This window comes from Vanellus vanellus (genome assembly GCF_965231255.1).
Source record: "Vanellus vanellus genome assembly, chromosome: 2".
Taxonomy (NCBI): domain Eukaryota; kingdom Metazoa; phylum Chordata; class Aves; order Charadriiformes; family Charadriidae; genus Vanellus; species Vanellus vanellus.
This window is the reverse complement of record NC_138906.1, coordinates 129731347-129757975: the sequence shown is the minus strand read 5'-3', so window position 1 is coordinate 129757975 and position 26629 is coordinate 129731347. Positions and strand designations below refer to the sequence as shown.

The 26629-nt window shown below is 38.2% G+C and overlaps 1 protein-coding gene across 1 annotated transcript in view; it reads right to left on the bottom strand.

The window, feature by feature from the left end:
* Positions 1-1025: 1025 nt before the first annotated feature.
* Positions 1026-26629, bottom strand: part of CHD7 (chromodomain helicase DNA binding protein 7) — a gene marked incomplete at its 5' end in the record, with an annotated part of 588463 nt that continues 562859 nt past the window's right edge. The window contains 24 exons of the mRNA XM_082499229.1: positions 1026-3078; positions 3545-3649; positions 4142-4282; positions 4700-4921; positions 5496-5939; positions 6167-6388; positions 8061-8221; positions 8637-9314; positions 9458-9666; positions 9834-10062; positions 10790-10844; positions 11070-11142; positions 11420-11549; positions 12927-13030; positions 13554-13643; positions 16635-16794; positions 17397-17596; positions 18521-18726; positions 18813-18923; positions 19211-19390; positions 20050-20217; positions 20434-20629; positions 21194-21404; positions 25841-26096. Of these exons, the coding sequence (XP_082355355.1) occupies positions 2125-3078; positions 3545-3649; positions 4142-4282; positions 4700-4921; positions 5496-5939; positions 6167-6388; positions 8061-8221; positions 8637-9314; positions 9458-9666; positions 9834-10062; positions 10790-10844; positions 11070-11142; positions 11420-11549; positions 12927-13030; positions 13554-13643; positions 16635-16794; positions 17397-17596; positions 18521-18726; positions 18813-18923; positions 19211-19390; positions 20050-20217; positions 20434-20629; positions 21194-21404; positions 25841-26096 (5505 nt within the window). The 3' untranslated portion in view covers positions 1026-2124. The remainder of the gene's footprint in view (positions 3079-3544; positions 3650-4141; positions 4283-4699; positions 4922-5495; positions 5940-6166; positions 6389-8060; positions 8222-8636; positions 9315-9457; positions 9667-9833; positions 10063-10789; positions 10845-11069; positions 11143-11419; positions 11550-12926; positions 13031-13553; positions 13644-16634; positions 16795-17396; positions 17597-18520; positions 18727-18812; positions 18924-19210; positions 19391-20049; positions 20218-20433; positions 20630-21193; positions 21405-25840; positions 26097-26629) is intronic.

Genomic DNA, 26629 nt, shown 5'->3' with positions numbered 1-26629 from the left:
TCAAACGAATAAAAAAGAGTACATAATACACCTGATCAAGTTAACGTACCTTGGCTTTCAGCCTCTTTGTCATGGTCTAAACATGATGTTTTAGCAAGAGGCAGGAATAACACACCTCATGATGTACGTGGTGGGGGGAATCCTTCCTGACCTTCATTAACTCTGTACGATCTATTTAAGTGGCACTACAAGACATCCTGACATCTATTCATTTCAACACTGTGGTGTCTGTGATTCATTCACACTAAATTCACTTCCTAAGCCTTCGTTCTCATCTACTTTCATCGTTCACAGAATGTTCTTTTCAGGCCAAGTTCACTCCTTTTCATACATCCCCCTCAGGACTGAATTTTGGCCTTGCAGTACTTGTCCATTTGAGCTCTTGTGCAAATTTGCAGTGGACAGGAGAGCAAAGTTTGCGGCTCTCCAGCATTCTAAAAGCATGGATAATATTAGTCCTAAGACAGGGGTCCACCCACAGCTGGCTACTCAAACAGCTAATTTTTCATTTACTCCACTGAAAATCTAACCTTTTATCCTCACTCTCGAGATCGTTGTGTACGTGCGTGTCAAGGTGACAACACTGTGAAAACAGAAGTTCTCAAATGGTACATTATCTCCAATATCAAAAGGTCACAAAAGGGTACAAATCGGTAGCTCTCCAGAAGAGACCCTGGTTTTTATGAAAAGTGGGTCAGTTTTAGTTTCATGTAGGTTGTTTGACACAGTGGTTTCTGGCATCACAAGCTCTGGTCTACAGGATACCACAGAGCCTTTGTATCCCTTGCTGTCACTACAGCATTGTGTTTTTCTACCCATTAACCAAGGATAAATGACCTAGATATTGTGCCTATTAAAGCCTCATTTTTCTTTTGCCCTTTTGTTCTTTAGTGTACCACATTATCACATGCTGAACACATTTTAAAGTATTCTCAGTCTCTCAAGCCCCTTTGAAGGAGTAAAGTAGGGGTTTTAGTGTGCATTTCTGTAGAGTTACTTAGAGTGGAAAATATGAAGGTAATTCAAGGTTTCTCTTCCTGCCTAGTCCCCTGAAGACAATCAGTTCAGTATTTACTGCCACTAATCTATAAAGAATATAGCCGAAAAATGCTATAAAAAAGCCACAATGCAAATACAGAAAGCGAACACCAGTTGTGATGTCCCTAAACACTACACTCTGTAATTACATCTCTGCATATCATGGGTCACTTTTATTAAAAGCATCATTACTACAGTTGGCAGCAATTTACATCTTATCTTACATGATAGCAGTTTCCAAAGAAAAAAAATAAAAAGACATCACAACAAAGAAAAACAATACATTTACAAAGTCATGTCTGTAAACTTCAAGGCTAGTTTAGAGTTGAGGTAATGCTGTTTAGCTTTGTGGCTAAAGTAACAAAGTCCTTTAATTTAAAAAAGGTACCTGATTTTTTTCTTTTTGTTTATACCAGTGCATTACAAGATCACGAGACGATTAAACTGTAGCTTTATCCTGTAAGAACCTTCTCCGCGGGTTAATTTCCAAAAGGTACTCTTCACATTCAACAGCTGCCTTATTATTGCTGTGTCTCAAGACAGAGACATTCACACTATCATGAAGATTGTCAGAGAGAGAGTGTGTGTGTGGGTGTGTGCGCGCATGTGAGCGGGTGAACTCCCATACAGTCAAAATGAAGCGCGAGTACGATATGTATGGTAAATTTCATCTTGACCTTCACAGCAAAAAAAAAAAAAAAAAATTAAATATATAACTTCATCCTTCCTTTAAGCAGCACTTCCTTCTATTAGTGCCACTTGATTACAAATTGCTGCTTAATTCATAATACCAATGGTACCAAAAGAAAAAAAAAGCAGAGCATTATGTCAATTTCCTTAAAAAGACATGATCACCTCTCAAATTTCATCTCTCCTAGGGATAATAAATAATGCACTGCACAATACTTAATGACCAAGATACCTTTTGACACATCTGTATAACATGACTTGAACTTTTTTTTTTTTTTGCTACACTATGTTACAGAACAGCTTATAAAAACTAAGTATGGACATTAACTGTGAGTGTAAACAGTAGGACTACCACTTGTCAAAAGTTTAAAACACTTTAACTGGAACTGGTACTGGTTATTCATCATTTTCATTGTTTTCTATTTCTTCCCCCCCATCAAGTGAGTCTAATTCTTCACCCTGTGCTATTTCATCTTCTAAAACGGAGGAATCTGCAGTTTTATCAAGGCTCTCCTCTGCATCACTGCCTTCGAGATTTTCTTCATCTTTAAAGGCAGTTCCTTCAGTTTTGTCAGCAGCCTTCTCTTCGCTGGAACCCACTGCGTTCTGAAGTCCTGCTAGTGCTGGGAAACCGGGCAGAGTCAATCCTCCCAGTCCTGGAGGTAGAAACATAGATGGATAGAAGAGGCCAGGAGCCATGGTAGACAGCAGGAAAGGATTGAAGGCCAGAGGGTTTGTGGGCAATCCAGTGTTGGTGGTGGTGGTAGTGGTGGCAGTGGCGGTAGTCGCCGCAGTAGCAGCACTGACAGATCCATTCGCAGAGTCAGTAGCAGAAACAGTGTCTGTGCTTTTCTCAGAGTCTTTGTTCTCCTCTTCATTCTCATTTTTCTTCTCTTCAGCTTTTGAAGCGCCATCCTCAGTCTCTCCTTGACCGGAAGCAGTAGTGGCATTTCCAGTAGTAGCCGTTATCGGGTTATTCAACAATCCGCTTAGTCCAAACATATTGGGCAATCCTGCCATCCCTGGCAACATCAGAGGCAACATGGCAGCCGGATTTTTAGCATCCCCCCCAGCAGCAGCAGCTGTTGCTAGCCCTGGTGGGAAGCCCATGAGGCCTGCGAGCTGGAGAGACTGCAGGTTCTGTAGGTTCTGGAGGCTCGTGAGGTCCATTCCAGCAAACAGACTGTTCATTAGTAGTGGGTTGATTCCCGAAGTTGATGCTACAGCAGCAGCTGCTGCAGCTGCTTTGGCAATTTCACTTTTTGGCCTTCTTCCTCTTCTGCTTGCTCCTTCCTCCCTCACAACAGGTCCAGTGAGAAGACGGTCAAACATGGACTCTGGAACAAAACCCTGAAAAGGGGATGCGAAAACCAAGCTTTATTCTCAATTAGCTTTTATAGATTTCAGCAGTTAACTGATGACGATGGAAGAAACAGGAGGGATTTCAGCATATTCCAAAAGGGGGTTTTTCAACCCTGGCAAAAAGCTACTTGCTAGCTACTAAAGTGAATTGCAGTAGAACATCTAAGAAATACTGAAGAAAGTCACAGATTTTGTACGTTTAAACACAGCAGTAAAACAAAACACACTGAAACTCTGTAGCTGAATGCACCTGATTGTTTGAGTGTACTTCGATCCCATTCTGCAGCAGCCTCCTATCACCATCCCCGCCAGGCTGGGCAACTCCCACCCAGACACTATAATTCCTTCAGCTCAAAACTAGCTATGAGATAAAGACTTAATAATCAATTTACACAGCCTTCAACTTTTCTGTGCTATGACCTACAGTGAAACATGGAAGGAGAGTTTCACTTACAGACTGTTTAACAATGTCAGTCCAATCTGGAGCAACAGCAAATTCAGGATTTTCTTCCAGCCATCTTGGCAAGTCCTTCATTGGAGGGGCCATAGCTCCACCCATCTAATGCAAAAGACAAGGTTAATACTTAAAAAAACCAAACAAACCAAAAAACAAAAAAACCCACAATTATTTATAATATTTATATGGCTACTTTCTGTCTGTGCACTTTCATCTCTGAAGGATGGCAGTGAAGACTTTCAGTTCAGACGGTAGTAAACTACAGGGAAAACAGCTAATACTAGAATTGAGAAGATCGTGTTTTAAAAAAATACTAGTAAAATGCTGCAGCTTAGGCAGGGCTAGTAATGAAATTCATATCTGAAAAAAATGTGCTATAGAGTTTCAAAAAGTAAGAATTATTTACTCAAGTGATTACTACGAAAATATCAGGAGAACACAAAAGGAATTAAAGGAACTGCGTGGTACATTCTAATAAGAATAACTGCTGGTGCCAAATTATTAAAACTTTAAAAGAAAACTTGGAATAGAAAATCAGCTTTCCACATGCAAAGACACTATTAAAGACCTCCACTGAACTAACTTAATTTTTACCTTCTTTCCATTTCGCTTATTTACAACAGGTACCCTTTCTTCTCCTGTCAAGGTGTTTATATCCAGTTTATTAGGGTTTCGACATCTGTGTCGTTTTTGTTTCGGCTTCTGAAATGGGGAAAACAGCACATCTGCACTCTTCTGGAAAGAGAAATGTATTGCTTTTTAGGTTTTCATTTTGTTTACAAAAATCACCAATCATGGAACCCCTTCTCACAACAATTTTAAGAAGGGGCTAACTAGTTTAGCCTCAGATTATCTCAGAAAAATCTCTTCTCTTACCAGATGAAGAAATTCTGCAGAACTTGACACAAACAACGCTTTAACACATTGTTGTAATACACAAATATTAAGAAAGGAAAAGCAACCCATACACCCTGGCACCACTTCGGTGTTTACATACTATAGTAAGCGTGGCTAAAGAGAAAACCTCTACTGAAAACCAAAAGGTACAAAATCTAATGACTATGCACAATGTGAGGAAATTAATTTTAACGTCTGTAAAACTAACTTCTGTATTAGTATAATAGAGCAACGCTTTTAGAATCACATACTTACTGGTACATAACTTGGCATATCTACAGTGTAAGTAGGATGCAATTTAAGCCATTCAACTAAATCCTTGTTTTTAGGAGCATCCTCTCCCACCAGCCTGGTCCCATCCTCTAGATTGATTACAGGGATGCGAGTGTCTGGGTCCAGTTGACCAGGAGATGGAATGTTCCTTGCTGGTAGGGCTTCCATTTCTTCTTCAAAAGCTTTGGTCACTTCTGCATCCTCCTGAAAACATTAACATCTGTATTAATTCTCACTTCAAGGGAAGAGTTACCTGGGAGAAATAATTTCAGGGACTGAAGGTAAATGTTCAAGGAGATTTTGCATACGCAAGAGTTAATGGGATTTCAGTATTCATACTATGTAAAGCAATACCATTACATTAGGGAATTTTGTAAATTTAGCATCCTTGAACATTAAAGAACATACAGCTAAAGACAGAGCAGTGTTTGTGCATTTCCAGTTAATGGCCCCCAAGACCTTCCTTTTTCTACACAGTAAGACAGACATGGGTAAGCCTCAAAACATATGTTGTTATATGTTTTGTTAAAGAAAGAGGTAGTCTTTTTGAAAGTACAAGCTACTTAAAACTCAGCTACAATTTGCTAGAATTAAAACTTGATGTGAACAACATTTTGTTTGGTTCAAAAAGAAGTAATAGCTCTAAACACAAAGAAAAAGCTGGTTGGGTAAAAATTGTACATTACTATTAGGGAGAGTATAACAACACTTTAAACTCACATTCAGAAAGTACTAAACACAGAAGAACAAATATAAGACAAAAAGGTTGCTGTCTTACTACAGTCAATGATGTCCGTTTGTTGCTCAAAAACAACAGATCAAGCCCTTCTACATTTTTCCTCCTTCCTCTCCTCCTCTTCATGGGCGGTTCTCCATCTATTAAAGAGCCATTTAGTAGATGCCTTGTGGGTGTGCGTGAAAGACCTGCTTGCAGCAGCTCCATTTGAGTTTTAAAGGCATCAGACACGGGTGTGGAGACATTAGGCAAGATAAACTTTGAAGTAACAGATGAAAAATTTGAGGTAGAACTTGTTGCCTCTCGTGAGGCCTTTGATAAATCTACAACCTTTTCTTGTCCATTTTCTGAGACCACCTGAGACTCACGTAACTGGGCAACCATTTCCATAAGATTTCTCCTCTTGGCAGCTCTCTCAGCCTCAATTTCAATCTTTCTTCGTCTCCTCCTCCTCTGACGTGGAACCGATAAATTGAGTGCATCTTCCTAATGAAAAAAGAGCATTTCCAAACATTACCAAAGCTCTGTTTGCTATTCTGAATTTAAAACAAAAGTCCAAACATGTAACTCTGAAAACAAAGCCTTCATTTTATTCAACGAATCACTTTATTTTTCCTGTTTTATTTAAAGAAATGATACTTTTTATTTTTTCTATTATGCAAAAGAAGTGCATGCAAGACAAAATGTTTTATGTAAGAAAGATGCAGCCTTGCCTTTGATAACTGAGGAGAAGCAGTGATATCTTCACTGCCACTGGCTTGACCAACCATGGAGAGCTCTGCAAAGCTCCTTTTTTGTAGAGGGCTGTCCACAGCTGTTGGAGTATACCCAGGTATGAGCCCCTGGAAATCAAACATCTGGCGCCTATTTACTGGCCACTTCCCTTTCAGCACTGCTTCACAGATGTTGTCTAATCGGTTGATCATTACTCGGTCCTGCATAAAGGAAAAGTACGTAATGAACCTTCAGTGTGAAGGTCGCCTTTTAAACTCAAATGTGTATAATGACACAGTCCAACTTCCAAAGCTTAAGAAATACATTCAAAACCAACTATTCTTGCAGGTCAGGATAAGCTGATTGGCTTACAAGAAGCTAATACACAGACAATTTTGAAGAATAAAACATCACTAGAATTTAAGAGCTGTATATTTATATTGGGGGGAAGGAGGAAGAAAAACCAAGTTTTCTGTACGACAATGTACTAATTGACAAATTTAACAGAAACTCACTATTTTGTTACACTGCAAAACTTCAGTAGTTAGCAGATCAACAGTTAGGAAAGAAAAATCAGAACACCTACAATCAGTATCTTAAAGCTGCAGTTCTCAAGAACCAAGAGGCTGGATCTGCAATTCTGTCCTAGGAAGTGGATCCTCATTAGTGTCATTATTAATAAAGTTCAACATTATGAAACGGGCACCAACCTAGGGACATCTAATGAATGTCAATTTTCATTCCACGCCCATTATCACTTCAAATTTCACTGAAGCGTGTACACTAAAAATCTCTAATTATGTTTATTAGTCTACTTATGCTGAACCTATACAGATGAAGGATTTTTTGTTTTACTTTTACACTACGACTGGAATAAGATTTTAGTCTATGTTCCCAAAATACATGCTGAAAGCAAAGAAGATGAGTATCATTTGATTTCTTCCATTTCAGTATTCAAGCACATTCTACGCTAGCCTGCCTGAAGTAGCAGAAACTTCAGAACAATGAGAAATACTGCTGGTTAGGGAACATGAGCATCAGTTAGCTTCCTGAACAGCAAAACAGCGCAAAAGCCACTAGCAAATCTCAGCAGCTGCAACAGACTGCTTGCTTTCCCCAGAAATAAGCCTATTAAGAGCAAGGTCCCGCTGCCCTGCCCTCCCCCTCTCCCCGTCCCAAACCAGATGGCCCTGTTATGGTGATTAGTAAGCTTAAGACTATTACTACTTTATTTCTCTCTCTACCCTTACTGAAAAGGAGAGTACTAAATTATGTATGGATTTATTATGAGGTTACGGTTTCATATTTTTTAAAAACATTTTATATTAAATAATTTTCTACACGGTTACTAAAATAAGATACAGCTTTATCCTATCTAAAACTGCTGCTTATGTTTGCAGGATACCTTAATACAATTACATCTGTCAACATTACATAATGGCTTAGTTCATGTAGGTCACCAATACTCTTCTCTACAATCTCCTCACCCCAAAATAAAAAGGTGATCTTACAAAATCTCTGCTCTTAACACTGCAGATTGCTCTGTAGATGAAATCCATAATTCAAAATCATAAATTTGCTTCCATCAATAGAAGTGCAAGAGGTGTGATTGTGCTGACATACAGTTATGCAGCTTGTAAGAACTCAGGTCTATCAGTAGTTTGCTGTTTTACTAAATGACACTATTTACAGTAAAGCAATTCCTTTCACTTCCTCTGCTAATTTGTAAAAAATTGAAGAATAAAATGCTATTCCACAAATCATTCATAGAAAAAAAAGTCGCTTGCCCATCAGAAGTGCAGAACTGTACAAAGCTCTCTGTTATCTCGCAAACACATTTCCCGTATTTTATCTGTATTGAAAAAGACACATGCCATTCTACCCATAACCAACCTTAGGCCAGAAAGAGAAGGCAAATGTTCTCTCATGAAGCAGCTGAACCACAGAAGGATCCCCATCTTCCATGTAGAATCCATCACGTGTTTCATCCCTTGCGGTACTCATAGAGGCATTGCTTTCTTCATCAAAATTTTTACCCTGAGAAACTGTTCCTGCTGAATAACAACCATGACCAGGCATTAACTACAGAAAGTACCCAACCACCCAATGTCATCCCAACCAGATAGGTTAAGGCAACCAGGTTTGATGCAACATTTTAACTCAGGCTTTTGTTCAGTAATTACTGAACAGGCAGAGCCTTAGTCTTCTGCATTTGATAGAGACCATGATTATTGGCTCAGTAAGCTGTCTTGGAAACCATGCCTTATGGGGGAATACCCCACTGATGCTGAATGGTTTTTATGAAAGCTGATCTAGCCACCTGATACGCAGAAGGGCAGAGGAACTGCTACATGTAGCCCTTCCCGAGCTCCATAATGGCTCCACGTGTGCCACTTACCAGCTGGCACAAGTTGCAACAGCTGTGGGGCTCATGCTAAGCACACAGAATTGATCTGGCCAACACATTACCTTCAGGTTGGGAGGATTCTTCCGATTTATCATCATCATCCAGTTTCTCCTCTTCATCTTCTTCCGAACCTTTCTCAGAAATAGATTTTGGGTCTACGTCCGTACTCATTTCAATGTCTTTCAATTCACATTTAACAGAGCCAGGCTCAGCCTCAGCATCACAGTCCAGTTTAGTGTCCTTATCTGCGATATCTGTCTCCTCTTTGATATCAGGTTTTTCTTTGGCTGCTGGATTTTCAGACCCTTCAACTTTAGACTCCGTTTGTTCTGTAGTCTTTTCTTCCTGTACTGGTGTGGATGGGACAATAGGTGGTGTTTGACTGCAGCCAGCACCCAGAGGGTTTACAGAAGAGACAGTATTTACATTACCTGTCCCTCTGTTTTGAGCAAAGTTTTTGTGAGCCTCAAGAAAAGAGAGTTCAGGATCATTCAGAATGTGATAATCTGTCCTACTGACTCCATGTTTAGCAGCACCAATCAGTAAGTCTTTGTCATGTTTACCACACTCCCACCACTCTGGCAGGTCCAAGCTTGGTTGGCAAAGTTTTAGCCTCTCCCCCAACTGTGGGTGATGGAGAACCTGTTCACGAATTTTCCGCAACAGTTCTATACGATACAAAGTTCTAGAAGCACGCTCTTCTGTGATAGGCTCAATCATAGTGGAAAGATCAGGAGGTTCTGCAATGACAACGATTTGTATCATTTAACATCAATTAAATGTACACCCATTTTGAAATCATTACACCTAGGCACAAAGTTTCAACAGCCCCACTGTCATAAGACAGTCGTGTTGATTCCTACAGTCAGTTGTTGAAACTTACCATCATCCGGTTTGACTGGCATTCGGCACACTCGTCTACACATATTCACAAAGCCATTAAAATACTTTTCCAAGCTTTCATCAGACTTTTTATCAAGCCTGGCAAATGCTCTGAATTGATTCCAGTCAAATTGGTGTTTTACAGGATCGAAAATAATTCCAAAAGTAGACACCACACGATAAAAATCAGCTTCTTCTCTTCTTGTCCATCTAGTCAAGAAGAAGCAAGAGAAGTGAGGCCATTGAATAAACGAGAGTCCAAACATAGTCTGGATGCCCCCAAACCCCCTTAGTTTATTCTTTCAAAACAGAAAGATGGTACTGATGACACACAAGATCAAATGAGATTTAAAGAAAGATACCACTGAGAAACTCACTTTTGTCGTTTTTCAGTTATTATAGCTTCCCTTTCTGCTTCTAGTGCCCTCACTTCTTCCCGAGGCCGACGTCTCCTGCGGTCAGTCTTCATTAGTGCCTCTTGCCTCATTTGTTGCCTTTTATAGCTGCGCTGATAGGCAGTAATGAGGCGACGCAGACGGGTAGTCAGGGTTGAAGTGTTGGGCCAGTAGAGTTGGCCTAACTCAGCATTGCTTTCACTGTGCTTGTCTAGAGAATAGAGAAGTATTTGTGCACTGCAAAACCACCACTGAACATTTCAAAATTTTGATGGCTAGAACTGGATTCCTGATTTATCTGATAAGAACGTATGCCTCACTAATATTGGTGCATAACAAATTAGAAACAGGATAACTACATTGGTAGGAAATAAAAAATAGAATCAAATCATCACACTCTAAGAACTCACAAATGCTTGTGAAGCATTTAGAGATAAGCATCAAGCCTTATTATTCAATGTTATGAATACAAACATATTATGAATACTGTAAGTATTTAAATTAATGCAATGCATCTTTAAATATATTACTAAGAAGATCACACTGCCTCTGAGGAAACACCTATGAATGCTTACGATTTCCCACTTTATTATTCTCACTTAAACTTGGCAGTTTTCCTCCATGCTGAGGAAACAACATATCTATAACTTTCAAGATTATCTCGCCAAAAAACATCAACGGCTGCATTATGAAACATCCGGTCTTTATCATCACAGTTTCTACTATGTAATTATAAAGCCAGAAAGCCATAATGTGGATTATTCAAAGACAGTAAATAATTGTTTTGTAAGATGTGAAGCATGAAGACAATTGGCAGTAGAAAGTTTACTGTGATGTTTTCCCAAAACACAACCTATTGCCTCAAGTGGTAAATAAACAGTCCACCTTTCACTGAATGGTCCATTTTTTCCCTTTTAATTTCTTTGCTATAGTCTTACTTGGGTGTATTTCTATGGACTCCTCTTTGTCTTCTGGAGGTGAGTTTGCAAATTCCTTGGGGAGAAGACAGAAATTATTTTAGTTTTCAGTTTTGACCATATGTTATCATTTCAGGAGAAAAATATGTCATCTCTCAAACACAGCAGCAAACAATCTTCGTAAGGTGTGCTTATCTGGTAGCTCTCAAACTTAAGAACTGCACATTAAGATTAACACAGAGAATGAGTTATAATTATATAATTATATATATTTGTAATTACAGAAAGTTGAAGTTCTTACATCAATTTCATCCTTGAAAGGAGTTCTGGTTGGCTTATATTCTGGATCTTCATCCTCTCTGTCAAATTCACCACTATAAGATATTTAGAAGAAATATTTTTAATTTTTTTTTTTTTGAGAGGGGGCTGATTTTCTGGACAAAAGCAAAAAAGCTACAAAAGCCATCACTACGGTGTACCAAGTTACACATTTATATTTCATGCTCAACTGTGTAAACAATTCTATGTACTTTTTACATCATATGATCACTTCAGATCCTCAGGCGAGATGTAAGCAAAATATGACATGTAAACTCATGCCAACATATACAATGCTGATAAAGTTTATTAATTTTTTCAAGTCCTCCTTACCCATCACCACCATCTGCTAACATGTCTGTCCCTCTCTGTTCAGCAGCTATGGCCTTCGCATCAGGCATGCCAACCCGTTCCAGAAAGCACAGTGCTGGATCAGCTCTCATAGAATTGTACTTCTCATAACCTGCATGCAGAGCAGGAGACAAATTTTTTTTAAAAGCTATGACCAACTGTGAATAGAATAGGTTTAGGCAGTAGAAGTACAATTTCCTTTCCCAGATTCATTTATTTATTTTTAAATAAAACAAAGGAGCTATCACTGTGCTGGAAACAACCGTTTCATTCATGTAATGAAATTTTTCATACTGATAAATTCCATCAGCACACAAACGTTTTCACATCAATAACATTAACAAATAGTAGACACTGAAGAAAGCATTCAATTTAATGTCTTTATAAGGTAAAGTAAAAATCTTTCACAAGTGAAAACTTCTTCAAGTTTCCTGTATGACTTTGGCAGTGGTTCTCCACATTCAATACTCCCTACTGGAAGCATGCAGATGCAAATGGAAACACAAACACGCACATGCATTTTCTATAGCTCCAGCCCTGCTGGAACCCTCAATGTAGGCTGCAAAAATGCTGTATACATGGGTTATACGTAAGGCCAACGAACCTGTCTTATTAGGTTTAGGATGATGCATGTCAGTAAGATGACACTGTTCCCTCTATGGTTTTCAAACTGCTGTTTGCTTTTTTACTGCCCAAGTTGACTAGATGGAAAATGGCAGATCCCAACAGTGCACTGCAGGAAAATGATTTTTAGACTAGACTTGCCTCAGCTGAGCCCACAAAACAGAGCTGCTGTACATAGGCAGAACAGCACAATTCAATTAGGATTTGTACTACAACACACTGCTCCTAACTGCTGTAGAGCCTCAAGCCAAACTGTAATCATGAAAGGTTTTATAAGCCATCATTCTCCCCTTTAGTCAGGCTGGGCTGCTGAGAATACCTCTGCGACCTCCAGAGAATTGGGATTATAATCAGGAATCGCTCACTGTATATATCATGCCAGCTCTGCATCCCCAGCCTTTCAAAGTTAACAAGGCTGCATCCCACTCAAGGGAGCCGGGAGTTCTCAACACTGACATTTGTGAAATATTGCTTGGAACAAAGCCCAGGAGGCACTTGTACAGATTAATAGCAGAGGTTAAGCCCACCGTCCACTTTGACACTGGTTGGCAGAGTTAGCAAGTGAAGCAGTGCTGGAAGCAAAGTTTATGGAGATCTATCTTACTATTTGGCTATTATTTAAACAAATATGGTTTTGTTTTATTTACAGCCAAGAAAGTAATGTTTTCTTCTCAAATGTTCTGCAAACATTTAAAAACAGCATCTGATATTTACAGCTCATATTAGGTTTTTAATGCAGGCAAGGAAAAAAGGGAGATACAAGCCAACAGTTCTTTGGAACAATACTTGTTAATATTATGACTGAACAGTCCTACACACAGAAAGCTTTACAACTGAGTTTTGTTCAGAGTGAGACATCACTTACCGTGTTTGAATACTCCAATTAAAAGGGATTTATCTGCCTCCTTATCCCACCAGTCTGCAGGAACTTCAGCATGGAATGGCTCAGGTATCCATACATCTATTTCACTGTGAAGACAGCATTAAATACATTCTCAAAGGTATTACTGGGCAAAGATGTTTTTAAAAAACCAAAACAAATATGAATTTAGGGGGGAGGGGGCAGAACACAAAACCCAACACAGAAATTGAAATACCTTGAAAAATAATTAGGATGGTTAAAAAAAGAAACAACACACAACCAAAAAACTGCAACAAAAAATTGTTAGGCTATTTTGGGAGTGGAATGCCAATGGTTACCCAAATACGATTCATTTAAGGTCTCAGTATATTTTTTTCATTTTTTTTCATTTTTTAAATTGAGATAGAATAGTCCTTCATTATTAGCAGAACCGAAAATCCACCTGATTTCCCACATCGTTTCCTCCCCCAAGAAAATTACATACTGTGCTTGGTAAAATAAAAAGGCTACTTGACAATGCACATTTAAGAGAGAAAGTGTGACAACCTTTAAATGCTGCATTATTACGACACGTGTACTTTATAAAAGCCAGCGTCATAAAGCAAAAAATAAACCTGCACTTGCACTAACCTTGAGTCAGCACCCTCTAAGATCTTGTCTGCTTGGTCCCCTATAACTTCTTGTCGTAGATAGTAGAGCATGCGGACACGCAGCAGGACCCTGGAGAGGAAGGCAGAGGGGGGAAAAAGTTCTTAACTTCAGGACTGTTTGCCAACAGTGGCTTTTGGCAGCTGCTGCTGTTCATCCATCATCCTGCCAAGGCTGATTAGCCATGCTGTATGGTAGGCTTGAAGCGTGACAGATGGTGGCACATAATCACCTCTGTGTGGTGCTTTCTGCTGGCTTCCAACAGGCCTGCCTGGCAACCGCTTACACTGCACAGAGAGGGACCCAGCTCAGCCCGGCCCCGGCGCATTTCATTTAGTTCTACCTAGTGCAGCTTGTGAAGTTTAGACACGTACTCTACCACTGCCTCTGAAGTATTGAAGCAAGTTTGTAAACAACTGAGCAGATGGCTTTCAGTAACTGTTCTGCTTCATTATCTCATAAAATTTCCTCAGCTGCTGCCTTAATACCATTTTTGGAAGCACATCAGAAGTTGTAGGAATAAACGAGATATAAAATCTGGTTTTACTACCTTACAATAAACCCTCAATATGGAATGTCAGGTTTTTCAGATTATACAACTTTTTGCTTCCGAGAATTGGGGAGGGGGAAAAAAAAAAAAAATAATCCCTCATTTCCCTTGGGAGATATTAACTATTTTTACTCTTTATAGTTCAAACTGCTATTTAATTTTACTTGTGCACAACCTAAGTGCTACAAGGAAGTGAAAAATCTTCGTGGCCCATTTTTTTTTTTTCTATCTCTGCCATACTACAGTGATTTTTGGAAGCACTGTCAGGTGTTGTGGTCCCACTTGAAGCTGGCAGGAGAGAATGGCAGACTGGCTTTTCAAGGAGACTAGGAAAGAGGTCATCTCTGTAGAAAAAGTATCTACCTGAAAATAATCCTACTCTATGTTTGCCCAATTCAGGGCACCCCCTGCTGCCTAGTTCATGAAGTAAAATCAGTACCAGCTAAAATGGAGATTATTCAGCCTGCCCTCTCACTGTACCCAAATCCATCACAGCAACTGTTGAATTACTGCTGCTCCTGGAACAGCTAGGATGACCTGGGAGGCAGTAATCTGATCACCCACTTGCATGAAAAATTTAGACCACCACCAGTTTTGAGAGCTCCTCATTAGAGATCTGATGCAACCAGAGCAATACCCGGTTTTACACGTGTTATTCCAGCAAACCTTGGAAGAGCAGGGATTTGAATGAAGGTCATGTCTGCAATTCAAAACATGTCAGACATGCTTCTTTGTCTATGCATGATAACTGGGATGAGTAAGGTGTCCCTGCTCCCTGTGTGGCTATGTAAATAAGCTGTTGAGAGTCTCTATCATCTTAGTACTAAGCAATAACAGCTGTTACATCAAGCCAAAGAAGAGGAGCAGGAAAGAGAACATCATCAACCAAAAAAAGAGGATCTTTGCACCTTTCAGGAGTCCTTTCCGTTAAAACAGCATACATGTTACATAAGGACAGGACACCAGTTCTTACAAAGCTTTGCTACCGCTAGCTTCTGAATGAAATTACTCAGACTACTAAGTGACTTCCACCTCTGTTCGATTTTACCTGGGCTAAACACGTTGCTTCTACAACTCAGTCCTGGTGGAAGTGAAGGAAAAAAGATAGCAACTGAAAACATTCTTGGACAGTGATTTATCAGTCTTTCCTATCCTTGTAATTGTTCTACTGTATTACTGCAGGAGTAATATTTTAAAGTGAGTTTAAGTCTGATCTGCAAACTGATATAACAAGTAATGAGGACATGTTACCTGAGAGATTAAAATAATGCTACAGGAAAGAATTTAATTACTTTAAGAGCAAGTGAAATATAACAACAGATCTGAGTAACAGTTTAGAAGAAAATCAGAAAGCAGTTTATTGGGATGTGCACTTGCTAACGTAATTCTGTAAGGATCTGTTTTCATTAGCTGAGAATTAAGCTTGGGAACAAGCTAATAGACCCCTTAAATGCCTTTCCTCCTTCACATCACACCCCCTATAGACAGGCCACAGGTACTTTTCAAATCAAGAATTTCTTTCCAATAAATAATATTAATAAGACACAATAATATTAAAAACACAAAGTAATAACAACCTTCCAGTAACACTGCATTATGTCTGTATGGTGTATATATACAATGAAGAACATAAATTTAAACACACACACACACACCCCCAAAACCCAACCTTAACCCCAGTCCCAACCCAAGATATTTTCGGGACAAGAGTTAGTTTTAGTCTGTAAATGAAGACTACAATACGCAAAACTGAGATAGAGAACCAGGACAATGTGGAAAGAATCTGACACAAAAATAACTAAGATATTACAAAACAAAAGCTGAAAGAATGTGAGAGAGGCTCTTAAGAGACATTCATGCAACAATAAAACGAAACGTCCAAATCAAAACACAATGATCTTTATCCCCAAAGGCTTTCAGTTTAGTAACATGTTTAGATTGCAAAAATCAAACCAGGGCACCGATACAGGTAAGACAGCTCGGTGAGAAACATTATCTCAAACAAAAGAGAAAATAAGAAACATTCTGTATGATGTGGAGAGCAAAAGAGGAAGGGAGAAAAAGAACGAAGATAAGAGATACACGCACGTATAGGTGAACTACTACGTGAAACTGTGGAAACAGAGAACTGGACATTTGAGTTTAACATCTAAGGAACAGAACTCTTAAGTACATCAGCCTGAGAGACCCCACAAGAAGGGTAGGAAACAAACAGCTTTTGTTTAAAGATAGCCAATTGTCAAGAAAAATAGACAGTGTCTGATTCCACTATTATTTAGTAAATTGAAAACAATTTTCTTCAGAACTGTGTTTTAAGCACTGATCAGTCATAAAGAGCTTACAGAAGTATCCAGATATCTGTTAAGATGATTATGCCCAAATTAAAAAGTAATAATGGTCTTTACATCCTATTAAATGGCCCAGTGTTCTATTAAAAATATCCAAAAGAAGTTGTGGACTTATCAAAATAATTTTGTAAAAAAACTCTAAATGAAATATTTATTAATACTTACTTATTACAGTGATGTTTGAGATGTTTCCTATAGCTGTCTTCCTGAAATAATACATCTGGATTACAGGTTGTGAGCCAATCGGCATCTTGCAGCATTGGCTGTGAACTCTGGGCTTTTACTTTCTTGCCTTTCCTCCCTCTGGGCACTGGTGCAGACAGACCTAGATAAAACCCCGATATTTCTTATACAATCTGAAAAGGAAAGCTCTCACCCCAAACTGCATTACAAACATACATTTAAAGCTAAGTATCACTGCTATATTAATTCCTTTGTGAGCAACACAACCACCAAAACTGAACAGCAACATAATTCAGTACAGAAAATTGCAAATAGCAAAATCAACCGAAACTTTCATGCAAATTTAGGTGTGAAGATTTCAAAAATTCAGTGCGCTAGCCAGAAAATGGTGTTATATAAATATTTCTTGTAAAAACTCTCATAAATCTGAATGGCCATAAGGAAACAAGCTTTCCGATTCATGGCAATTTGAAAGAGATTACCTCCAGCAGTAGGTGCCACTTAAAAATTATGCTAGAATATTTGTTCAAAACTGATTTAAGGGAAAAGAGCACTGCATCCTACAAAGTGTCTAAGGGAGACTTCCCCTTTAAGTACAGACCAAGTCAAAGCCCACCTTACTCATAAAACCTGACAAGATCCTACAACATGTCAGAATGGCTATAGGTTAAACTAAATACATAGCATGACTGAAGCAATTCTTTCCTATTTACTAGCATCATTATTTGATTGTGGTAGACATACCGGAATGATTAACCAGAGCTCGAGTTTGCCCATCTGCAGTTGGAGTGATCAGATCCCAGATGAAACTTTTGATATTTTCATCCCCTTTGTAATGATTAAGACAATATACCAGGATAGTCCGGCAGATGGTTTCCACATCTTGTTCTGTTAGCTGACGTTTATAGCGCCCATGTGAGAGGATATCAGTCCACCGACCCCAGCTATAAGAAAAATATGTTCAATACAACAGCCAGGGCACTGGTATTTTAATTTGTGACTTTCAATTTAAGTCCTGGTACCAAGCAAGCTGGGACCTCCTGTGTTAATGCTAATGCATTTTGCATTTGCAGGTTACGTCAAGGAATCCAACCTCCAGCACCAAAGAGTTAAGAATGTTTATTTTACAGAACAGGCAATAAGTTCACTGCTCGTAAAGCTGCAATTGAACTACACTCAAAATAATAAAGTACATATGTTTAACTAATGGTCCCAGTAAGCTACAAATAGGAAATTCAACCAATTCCTACAATCATGGGATTTGGGGAATCATTCCTATTTTGATCATGAAATCCATTATTAGCAATTGTTGTACGCAACTTCCCTAAAACATAGTCATTCTGAAGCCCACTGTGTTAGCAGCCAAATGTAGCTACTTGCTTGCAAAGAGATAAAATTCAAATCGGTAAATTTAATGGGAAAAAATATAAAGTATCAAATAGCTGAATTTAAGTGGTGCCAAAATACCAGAATTTATGTTGAAAACCTCTATATCGACTTCTGATTTCGCAACCACATTGTTCTTCTCCACAACATTTAGAAAAGAAATTAAACCTCGATAGTTCAGGAATTCTTTATGCTAAGAGAAACCAGAAATAAATATTCCATCATCAGAAAACTACGTATCTGACCAGTGAGCTCACAGCCATCTGTGAGACTTTACCTTAAATAACACATATATAGGCAACTTACATATATGGCGACTTAAAATCTCACTGGCATGTATACAGTGTAATGAGGTAAAGGTTACACAGGAAGAGATTATGTGAATGTGTCCAAGAAAAGGATGAGTTATTTACTATGTATCATTTCCGTATTTTCAGTTCTTTAGCCACAATCAGTATATTTAATCTCCTTAATATCCTTACCCATAAACCAGTAAGTTCTTCTCCACCCTGAAACATTCACTTCTTGCATAACCCTGTGATTTGTCCTGAGGCCTACGGGGCTTTGTGCTAGGCTTTTCTTCAGAATCACTTTCCAGGTCTGAAAACTCCATCAATTCATCTTCTTTGACTGCACTGTAGAGTCTGGTTTGCTTTCTTACTCTTGGGGTATCAATGACTAGGTTATTCTAAAATGAAAGTGAAAATACAGAAATTTAGGAGGGGGGGAAAATCTTCAATTTGGTTGTACTTGGAACTATCATAAAGCTCTTACCCTTCCATTTAAAGCATCAATGTCCAGCTCAGCTTTCTTTGCCCACTTCTGCCAAAAATTAGGGTCATCCAAGGAAATGTCTGTCCTGTTCCCAGATGCAACAAAACTAGCCTAGTAAATGTGAAAACATATGCATTGGTTTCTTAACCGCATGCTACAAAGAATGTCTATTTTCAGTGGTAACTAAATACTTAGGACTTATAAAGTGGTAATTTCAAGAAAGAAAAAAGGTAAGTCTGGAAACTATCATGACTGGAAATCCAGATATCCTAACACTTGTGAGGAAGATACCCAAGACAAGCACATGAAAAACTGGATTGACACAGAAAGCAATTTATTACTACTTCCATCTATTCTGGTCACATTTTATTAGTTGTCCTCTGAATGTGAATGCACACCTTTGCAAATGTTGAGCCTTTTCCTTCAGATTCAATAGTAATTGTGTGTGTTCGCCTTAAGAGAATCTGATCAATATCCTCTTCACAAAACTTAGACCCTTCATCTTCCTCATCCATCAGAGCACCATATGCCCCCTTTCGAAGAAGATCTTCTATTTCTTTCTTAGAAAGCTGTTGCACCTGTAACATGTAAGAGAGGGTTTGAGTTGGGTTTTTTTGACATCACCTGGTGTGTACATCTGACAGCATAATCAGACTGATTGTCCTCTTATTTAGCATTTTAAGAACTGAAACTCTAAGATAATGTGGTGTCGGTCAATTAAATATTCATGCTGAAGTCACCTTTAAAAGAAGAATATGAACAACAAAATTCTTAGAGCGAAGTTATATGAATGGTTTAAACAATTTAATAATTCATTGTCACTGGATCCCTTTACTTTGGCTCTGATGACTGCTAAACTCCTCCTGGGAGCAGATTTAACTTACTAACCTGACAAATAGCTAAAGCAAAAAAAAGTCCAAAGCAAAAAGGCTACATCAGAAAAAGCTGGCTAGATGAACTCCAAAAAGTGCCAGGGTCAACATAATGTAAAGGGTGGAACGATGAGAATGGATGAGGATTGAAGGAACGTGACTCCACCTGCTCCCTCTTTTGGCAATAAGTGAGCCATTAGATAGGCTGAGCCAGTTCATGTAGCCTTGCCCTTAAGCAACCCTACTTTAAAATACATGCCGTACTCCATCTGAAAACCACTGTTCTCCAGCTAAAACACAAACAAGAAAAGTGTTACACATTCATAGCATTTGTTGATCATGCACCTTAATATATTAATTCTCACCCCATTTGTAGCATTTTCTCTTCCGCTCATGGATTGTAGCACAGCCTTATCAAGACCAAGCTTCAAACTAGCTTTGTCAAACATTTCCCTTTCATAAGAGTTCCTTGTTATCAACCTGTAAATTTTCACTGATTTGCTCTGTCCTATTCTGTGACATCGTGCTTGAGCCTAATGAAACAAAGATAGATAGTGAGTTGCAGGTCACAAAAGGAAAAAAAAAATAAATACAAAGAACTTGCTTTAAAAGTTATTGCTTTCAACATAAATAATAATCTTTATGTTTTTAAGAGAGGGACAACAGATAATTTGTTTTGTAGATGAAGAAAATTTCACAGCAAAAAGGCAAAGAAAAAATTTCAGTAAAATTATCTCTTGTAATATTACCTGGAGGTCATTTTGGGGGTTCCAGTCTGAATCAAAAATGATGCAGGTATCAGCAGCAGTAAGATTAATGCCCAAACCTCCTGCCCTTGTACACAGCAGGAAAACAAACCTATCAGAATCAGGTCTTGAAAACCTGTCAATAGCTGCCTGACGCAAGTTGCCTCTTACTCGGCCATCAATTCGTTCATATGGGTACCTGAAATAAAGATGCATTATAAGGAGAACTTCACTGCCATGGCATTGTTTCTTTGTAACAATATGCAATTAAAAAAAAAAAAAACCACAAAAAACCAAAAACAAACAACCAAAAAAAAACAAAAGGGGGAAATATGCTACTATAGGTAGGGTCAAAGGAATTACAACAAAAACTGAGTGACTGTTCCTGTATCCACTAACTTCATCAGGGGAAGACATACTACTTTGCCTCCTGCTTTGCACCTTTTGGTAAAGAACAGACCTTCACTCTGAGGAATGAAATAAACATTCAGGCTCAAGCTAAAAAGCTCTAGAGCCACCAAAACATTTAACTGAGTAGTAAACTAAGAGGTTTAAAGCTCTCCATGTGAGGTCATTTTGTACTCACCCCAAAGAAAAATTTCAGTGCTTGCAACTTACAGGTATGCTTTTCCCTTTAGTCTGATCACTACAGAAAATACTGTGAAGTGTTCGCATTTTCAATATGGATTACTCACAGGTTAAATTCTGTGGCCACTGAGGAAAACACAGTTTATTTAGAATTGTATTATATTGTTGCTCTCACCGTCTTTGAATGAGGTAGTCTTCCAGTATGTCCAAGCAGCGCACCATCTGGGAAAAGATAAGCACCCTGTGGCCACCAGCCTTCAGTTTTGGCAGCAGCTTGTCAATCAGTACTAGCTTGCCAGCAGCCTGGATCATTGCCTGGAGCTGAAAATCTGGAGAGTCGGCATTGTGTGTTTCTTTAAACTCTTCCAAAATTTTCTCTTCAGCACCTGCAAAGATTGGACAGCAATACATGAACACTGCAAAGGGTTTTATTAATAAACAATGAGCTCGCCTTCAATACCCTATAGAAACTGCAGGAATGTTTTAAGCATTAGGTGAATAAACATTTATAAAAAATATTAACCTTAAATTTAAAGCAAACACATACACAAATACAGCATTAAAAAAAGTAACGTTGAGCATTCATTCTTTTTTTTCTCTTTTAAATGTGAGTAAATCCCTTCCTGAATAAGTTCATACAACTATTTGATGCACACAAATTAATGAAAAATTTAAAAAAGATAAAAAAGTAAACTATATTCCAACTGTTCAAATGGATTTTCTGTCCTTCCTTAAATGCAACATGTAAGAAAAAAATATCTGGTTTCCATGTGAAAATACAAGGCATACAAATCACATTTGATGTCTGTGCCTCCAAAACCAAAACCAGGCGTAGACACACACATGACCTGGACCTGCTCCTTCCATTATTAATGATAGAATCAAAATTCAAACAATGACAAAGCTGATTTCGGGGAAGGGGCAGGGGGTGTGGGCGGGAAGTAAAGAGCTGTGAAATTATTATTTTACCTTCTATTTAGCTTTCTTTTCTCACTGAATGTATTATTTTTGTTCAGTTTGATGAAGCTATCCACTGAATATATTTTTTCCCAAATTAGTCAAAAGTTCTTTCTTGCTACTCCCTTTGCCTATGAATGATACACACAGCAACAAGTATTTTCTTTTGCTTCTGATTACCTGAAGACTACAGGCCAAGATCAAGTTTTCTCTTAAACCTCTCCTACGGCTTTTATGTCACTTCTACAAATAGCGGACTATTCCAAGAATTATCAGATTATTATTCTTTGCTACGGAAAAGGTTAGAAGTCTTCATCCTAAGCTTATTTCACATCTAAATAAACCCTTTTTTGGAGCTGTCTTTTTCAGTCCCTCTGTTTTGTGGGTTTTTTGTTTGTTTGGGTTTTTTTAAACAAAATGTAGTTTATAAAGTACTTCTGGTTCATATAATATTCAGCTTCAATACTGCTCTTGAATAATACAAGGAAAGGTGTAAGGTTTGGGGGAAGGAGGAAGAAGAGCTTATTGCCAGGCTTCTGCTGAGCATCTCTCTCATATCCCAGTTCTAAGTAGATGCCTGTAAACAAACATGCAAATGCACCCTCCCTGTGTGATCACTGGTTCGGTGCCTACTGTAATGTGGTATCTTAATGAGATACTACCCTAAGCAGGCTGTCTGACAGCTTTGTATTACTCAATACACTTGCACTACTAGCTTTACAGAACAGATTCAAGATGTGACCACACTTAAAGGTAGTTTTACATCCCTGAATTTTCCTTATCTGGATTCCCTACTCCAAGTATTACTGATCCTAATGGTTTGCACACAAGAAAAATAAACTCATGTGAAAATAGTACAAGCAGACACTTCTTTCAATTTCCCTCCAATCATATCACTTCCCATCTTGTAAAACGGCCAGATTTTTGGGTAGTAAATCTCAGCTGAACTTAGGCAATTTAAGGATATAGTAGGCTGTCAAGTAGAACATAAACAGTAACTTCAGTGATCTTTCTTGGTTACATTATTTATTTTTTACTCAACTGTGATATCCAAATTTAAGTTTCACTACTATGAAGTAAACCAATATGCAAACTCAGCATCTGCAAAAGCAAACCACCCAAGCCAAACACACCACAATAAACCCACAAATTCACAAACTTGTGAATTTTCAGTATCAGAGTTTGGTCTCAGCAAGACCCACTTTCATAACAGACCATGACCTGCAAAAGCATGCTCTTTCAATAAATCTATCCCAGCTAAGCCCTGTAAAAGACTGTCCTGTCTTTTTCATTTCTACTTCAATTGCAATTAAGTGATGTACACTGAGTAGCCCGTTACCCAAAAGTTACTTGATGTAGTACCTGTAGGTCTGTAACACTAGTTCCTACCCTAGCTGGTGTTTACAAGGAGATGAAAGGAAGGTATTTGGATACGTGCTTGGTCCATCAGGGAAACCACCACTTCCACTCATAATTAAGAGAAGCTTCCCAGAGGTTAAGAGGGTATAAGGAACAGAGTAAGAAACGTTTCCAATATTCAACACTGTAGGATGTGTGAGTACAGCCTCTGTACTTACAGTGCCTCAGCTCCCACTACTGTCTATTGGAGACAGAGAAAGAGGAATGATGTGTAAACACTTGAGAATAGTTGCTAAGGAGAAAACAAGGAGTCCGGCTCTAAAAGAAAATGACAGACAATGCTTTGCCCAACTCGGTTGGTTAATACACAAATTGCAGCCACTCCCTCCACTCAAAGACAACCTCAGTAGATCACCATTCTCCCCTCCACAGAACAGATCTACCAATCAAGTGACAAAAAAAACCCCACTCCATATTCAACTCTTACCATATCACTTATACCATCATATAACCTTCTATGGCTCTTAACTGAAGATTATCTAGATTGACTTGCTTGCAGCTTTTATGCAAACCAAAACATACAGTGTTCTACTTGGATATTCAAATACACACACAGTACTGCTTACTCACAAAACCCATAAACTTGGAAGAAAATGAGAAGGATTCAGAGACAGCTTTATAAAAACAGTTCAGTCTCAAGAACTTGCTACTGCAACAAATCATTCCTCAGGAGAGCACTATGCACTATTATGTACTAGCACTGCAAGACCTCTTGGTAGAATGACAATAAACTTGTGCCGTCACTCTAAGTACAAAGATGTTAGTTATTGATCAACAAAATAAAACCTCAGGCTCAGACAACTACAGGATGTAAGAGTTTTCTGTTCTAGAACTACAAAGGACATGTTTGTTTATTTCCATCCTCCATACTAATAATAGTCAGGATTTATTTATTTTTCCCTCAAATCTGAAGGCTTGACCCACCTGCCCTGTTGCTGCATGACACCATGCATGTCCAAACATTCAGAAGTAACAAAAATATTATAAAGCCAAAAGCACTCAAGAGGCAACACCACCTCCCTTTATTCAGGTTAAGATACAGTCATCAAAAAATACTTGAAATTCTCTGTATAGCCACCTGGACTTCAGCAGTCTCTAACAGACACTAAATGATACAACACTTGTGAGGGAAAAAAAAAAAAAAAAAAAAAAATCACTACTATAGGCAACACTGCAAGTACTACTCATTAACTATATTTGACAAAACAAAGAAGCAGCAAAACAGCCACTTTATTTCTTTTAGCAATCATGAAATAAGGAAAAAATAATGGCAAAGTTAAAACTAGCTGAAAGCCATGAAAAGTAAAAAGCATCAAGTTCAGAAGCTTATAACCTGAACATCCTGAACTATTTTCTGGTAAACTCATCTATAAAATGGTTTAACTTAAAACAAAGAACCAACCAACAAACAATAAAAATCGTACTGAAACCACAAAACTACTTTACTGTACGCACATCTGAGTTTAGAAACTGAGCAGCTCACCAGCATGGTTGGGTTGAAGTACTTTGGAGTAACCCTATATCAAGTCTTTGGAATGATTACTTGTGCATGAAATATAATTAGATGTCATTTTGTGAATCAGTTCAAGTATTTTCTCCTCCCAGTCAAACAAAAAATGTCAAGAAAAAACCGTAAGCACTACAATATGGAAGTCATACAATAAAAAACTGAAATCACATATGGCTCTTGAATTAAACTGTCTTTCACCATGAAGCTTATAACCAGCATTAAACCAACTCTAGCATAAATCATATACAGTAAGGAAGAGGAGTTGGGAAACAAGAAACTAGTAGAATGCAACCCTGTATAGAGGCTTGTGTTACATCCTCAAAGAGAAGATTTGATTTGACCAACCCATACAGTTTAGCATACTTCAGACAGCTATGGCTATCTGGCTCATCATATAGTGCCTGCCATGGATAATCCTGATCTAACACCAGTAGCATCACACTGAAAAAGAGCATTTGTCATTAAGTCTAATATGACATTCAAACAAATCTGACAAATTAAAAAAATGAATGGACCACACATGGCCATAAAAGCATGCCTGATCATCATTACATTATTATCTTGTAGCTGCTACTTACTTTCTCTCCATACAGCATTAACTGTAACTGAAAAAAAAGATTGCCATATTTATGCCACCATCCAACAACGTGCATGATAACCGATGTCTGGTTTGTCAGAAATAACAGAACGGAAAACTTGATGATACCAACACTAACTGTCAGGGCAAGGAAGTCTTAGAAAAAAGCAGCACGGATATCTTCAAAAGCAATGCTATTCTGACTAGCAGATAACCACACCTAAGAGAACCTAAAAGGTTATCTCACTTTTCTACCTAAAATAAATGAATAAATATGAAGACATACTAGAATATAATTTCTAATTTACTGAACTTCCTTACAACCATTTTTTGAATGAGGAGAAAACCAGGAGGCCTACCATTAATAAGGTACGGATGATTGCAGCATTTTCTTAGTTCCATCATAGTGTTTAAAAGATTAGGTACATTTGCCTGACCTCCACCCTTGGAAAGAAATGTGAAATTCTTTTCAAGAATAGCACGGTAGTATTTCTTCTGAATATTTGTCAGCTCAACTTCAATGATGGTTTCCTCTTTGGGGGCCAGGTTCTTTTCTACATCCTCCTTGAGACGTCTTAGCATCATCGGCTTCAAAATAGCTTGGAGTTTTTGCACCTAGGAAACATAAGTTTAATAAATAACTGAATTAAAATCTGTAAGGCTTCAAATATTTATTTTCCAGTTTCCTTAATTCTAAAATCCCTGTTTCCTACCTCAGATCACAAGTAGAGCGCATTTGTAAAATAAATAAAAAAAAAAATCTCTTTCCTCACTGACCTAGAGACTGAGATGTCCTTGTTAACTCAGTGAGATATAGACTTCTAAAGTCAATTTTAAGTGTGCATCACTTCTGTTTAGTGAATGTTATTAAACAGACTTCACTTAGAACCATCCTTCTAGACAAGGACAGTACTGCACACCAGTCAGGCAAAGCTAATCCTGAGTAAGCGCAGCTATATAAGCAAATTTGACTGCAAAATCAAGTTTTGCAGTTAACTTATAACCACTGTGTAATACAGTGTTTAATGCTATTTTTCCCTTCATATATCTGCTTCTAACTATTTTCTTATTTCCTTAAGTCTTGACATCCATGGAAGTAGAAAACTATTTAGTCCTGGTCTCAAAATTAAAACATTTTATTTTTGCAA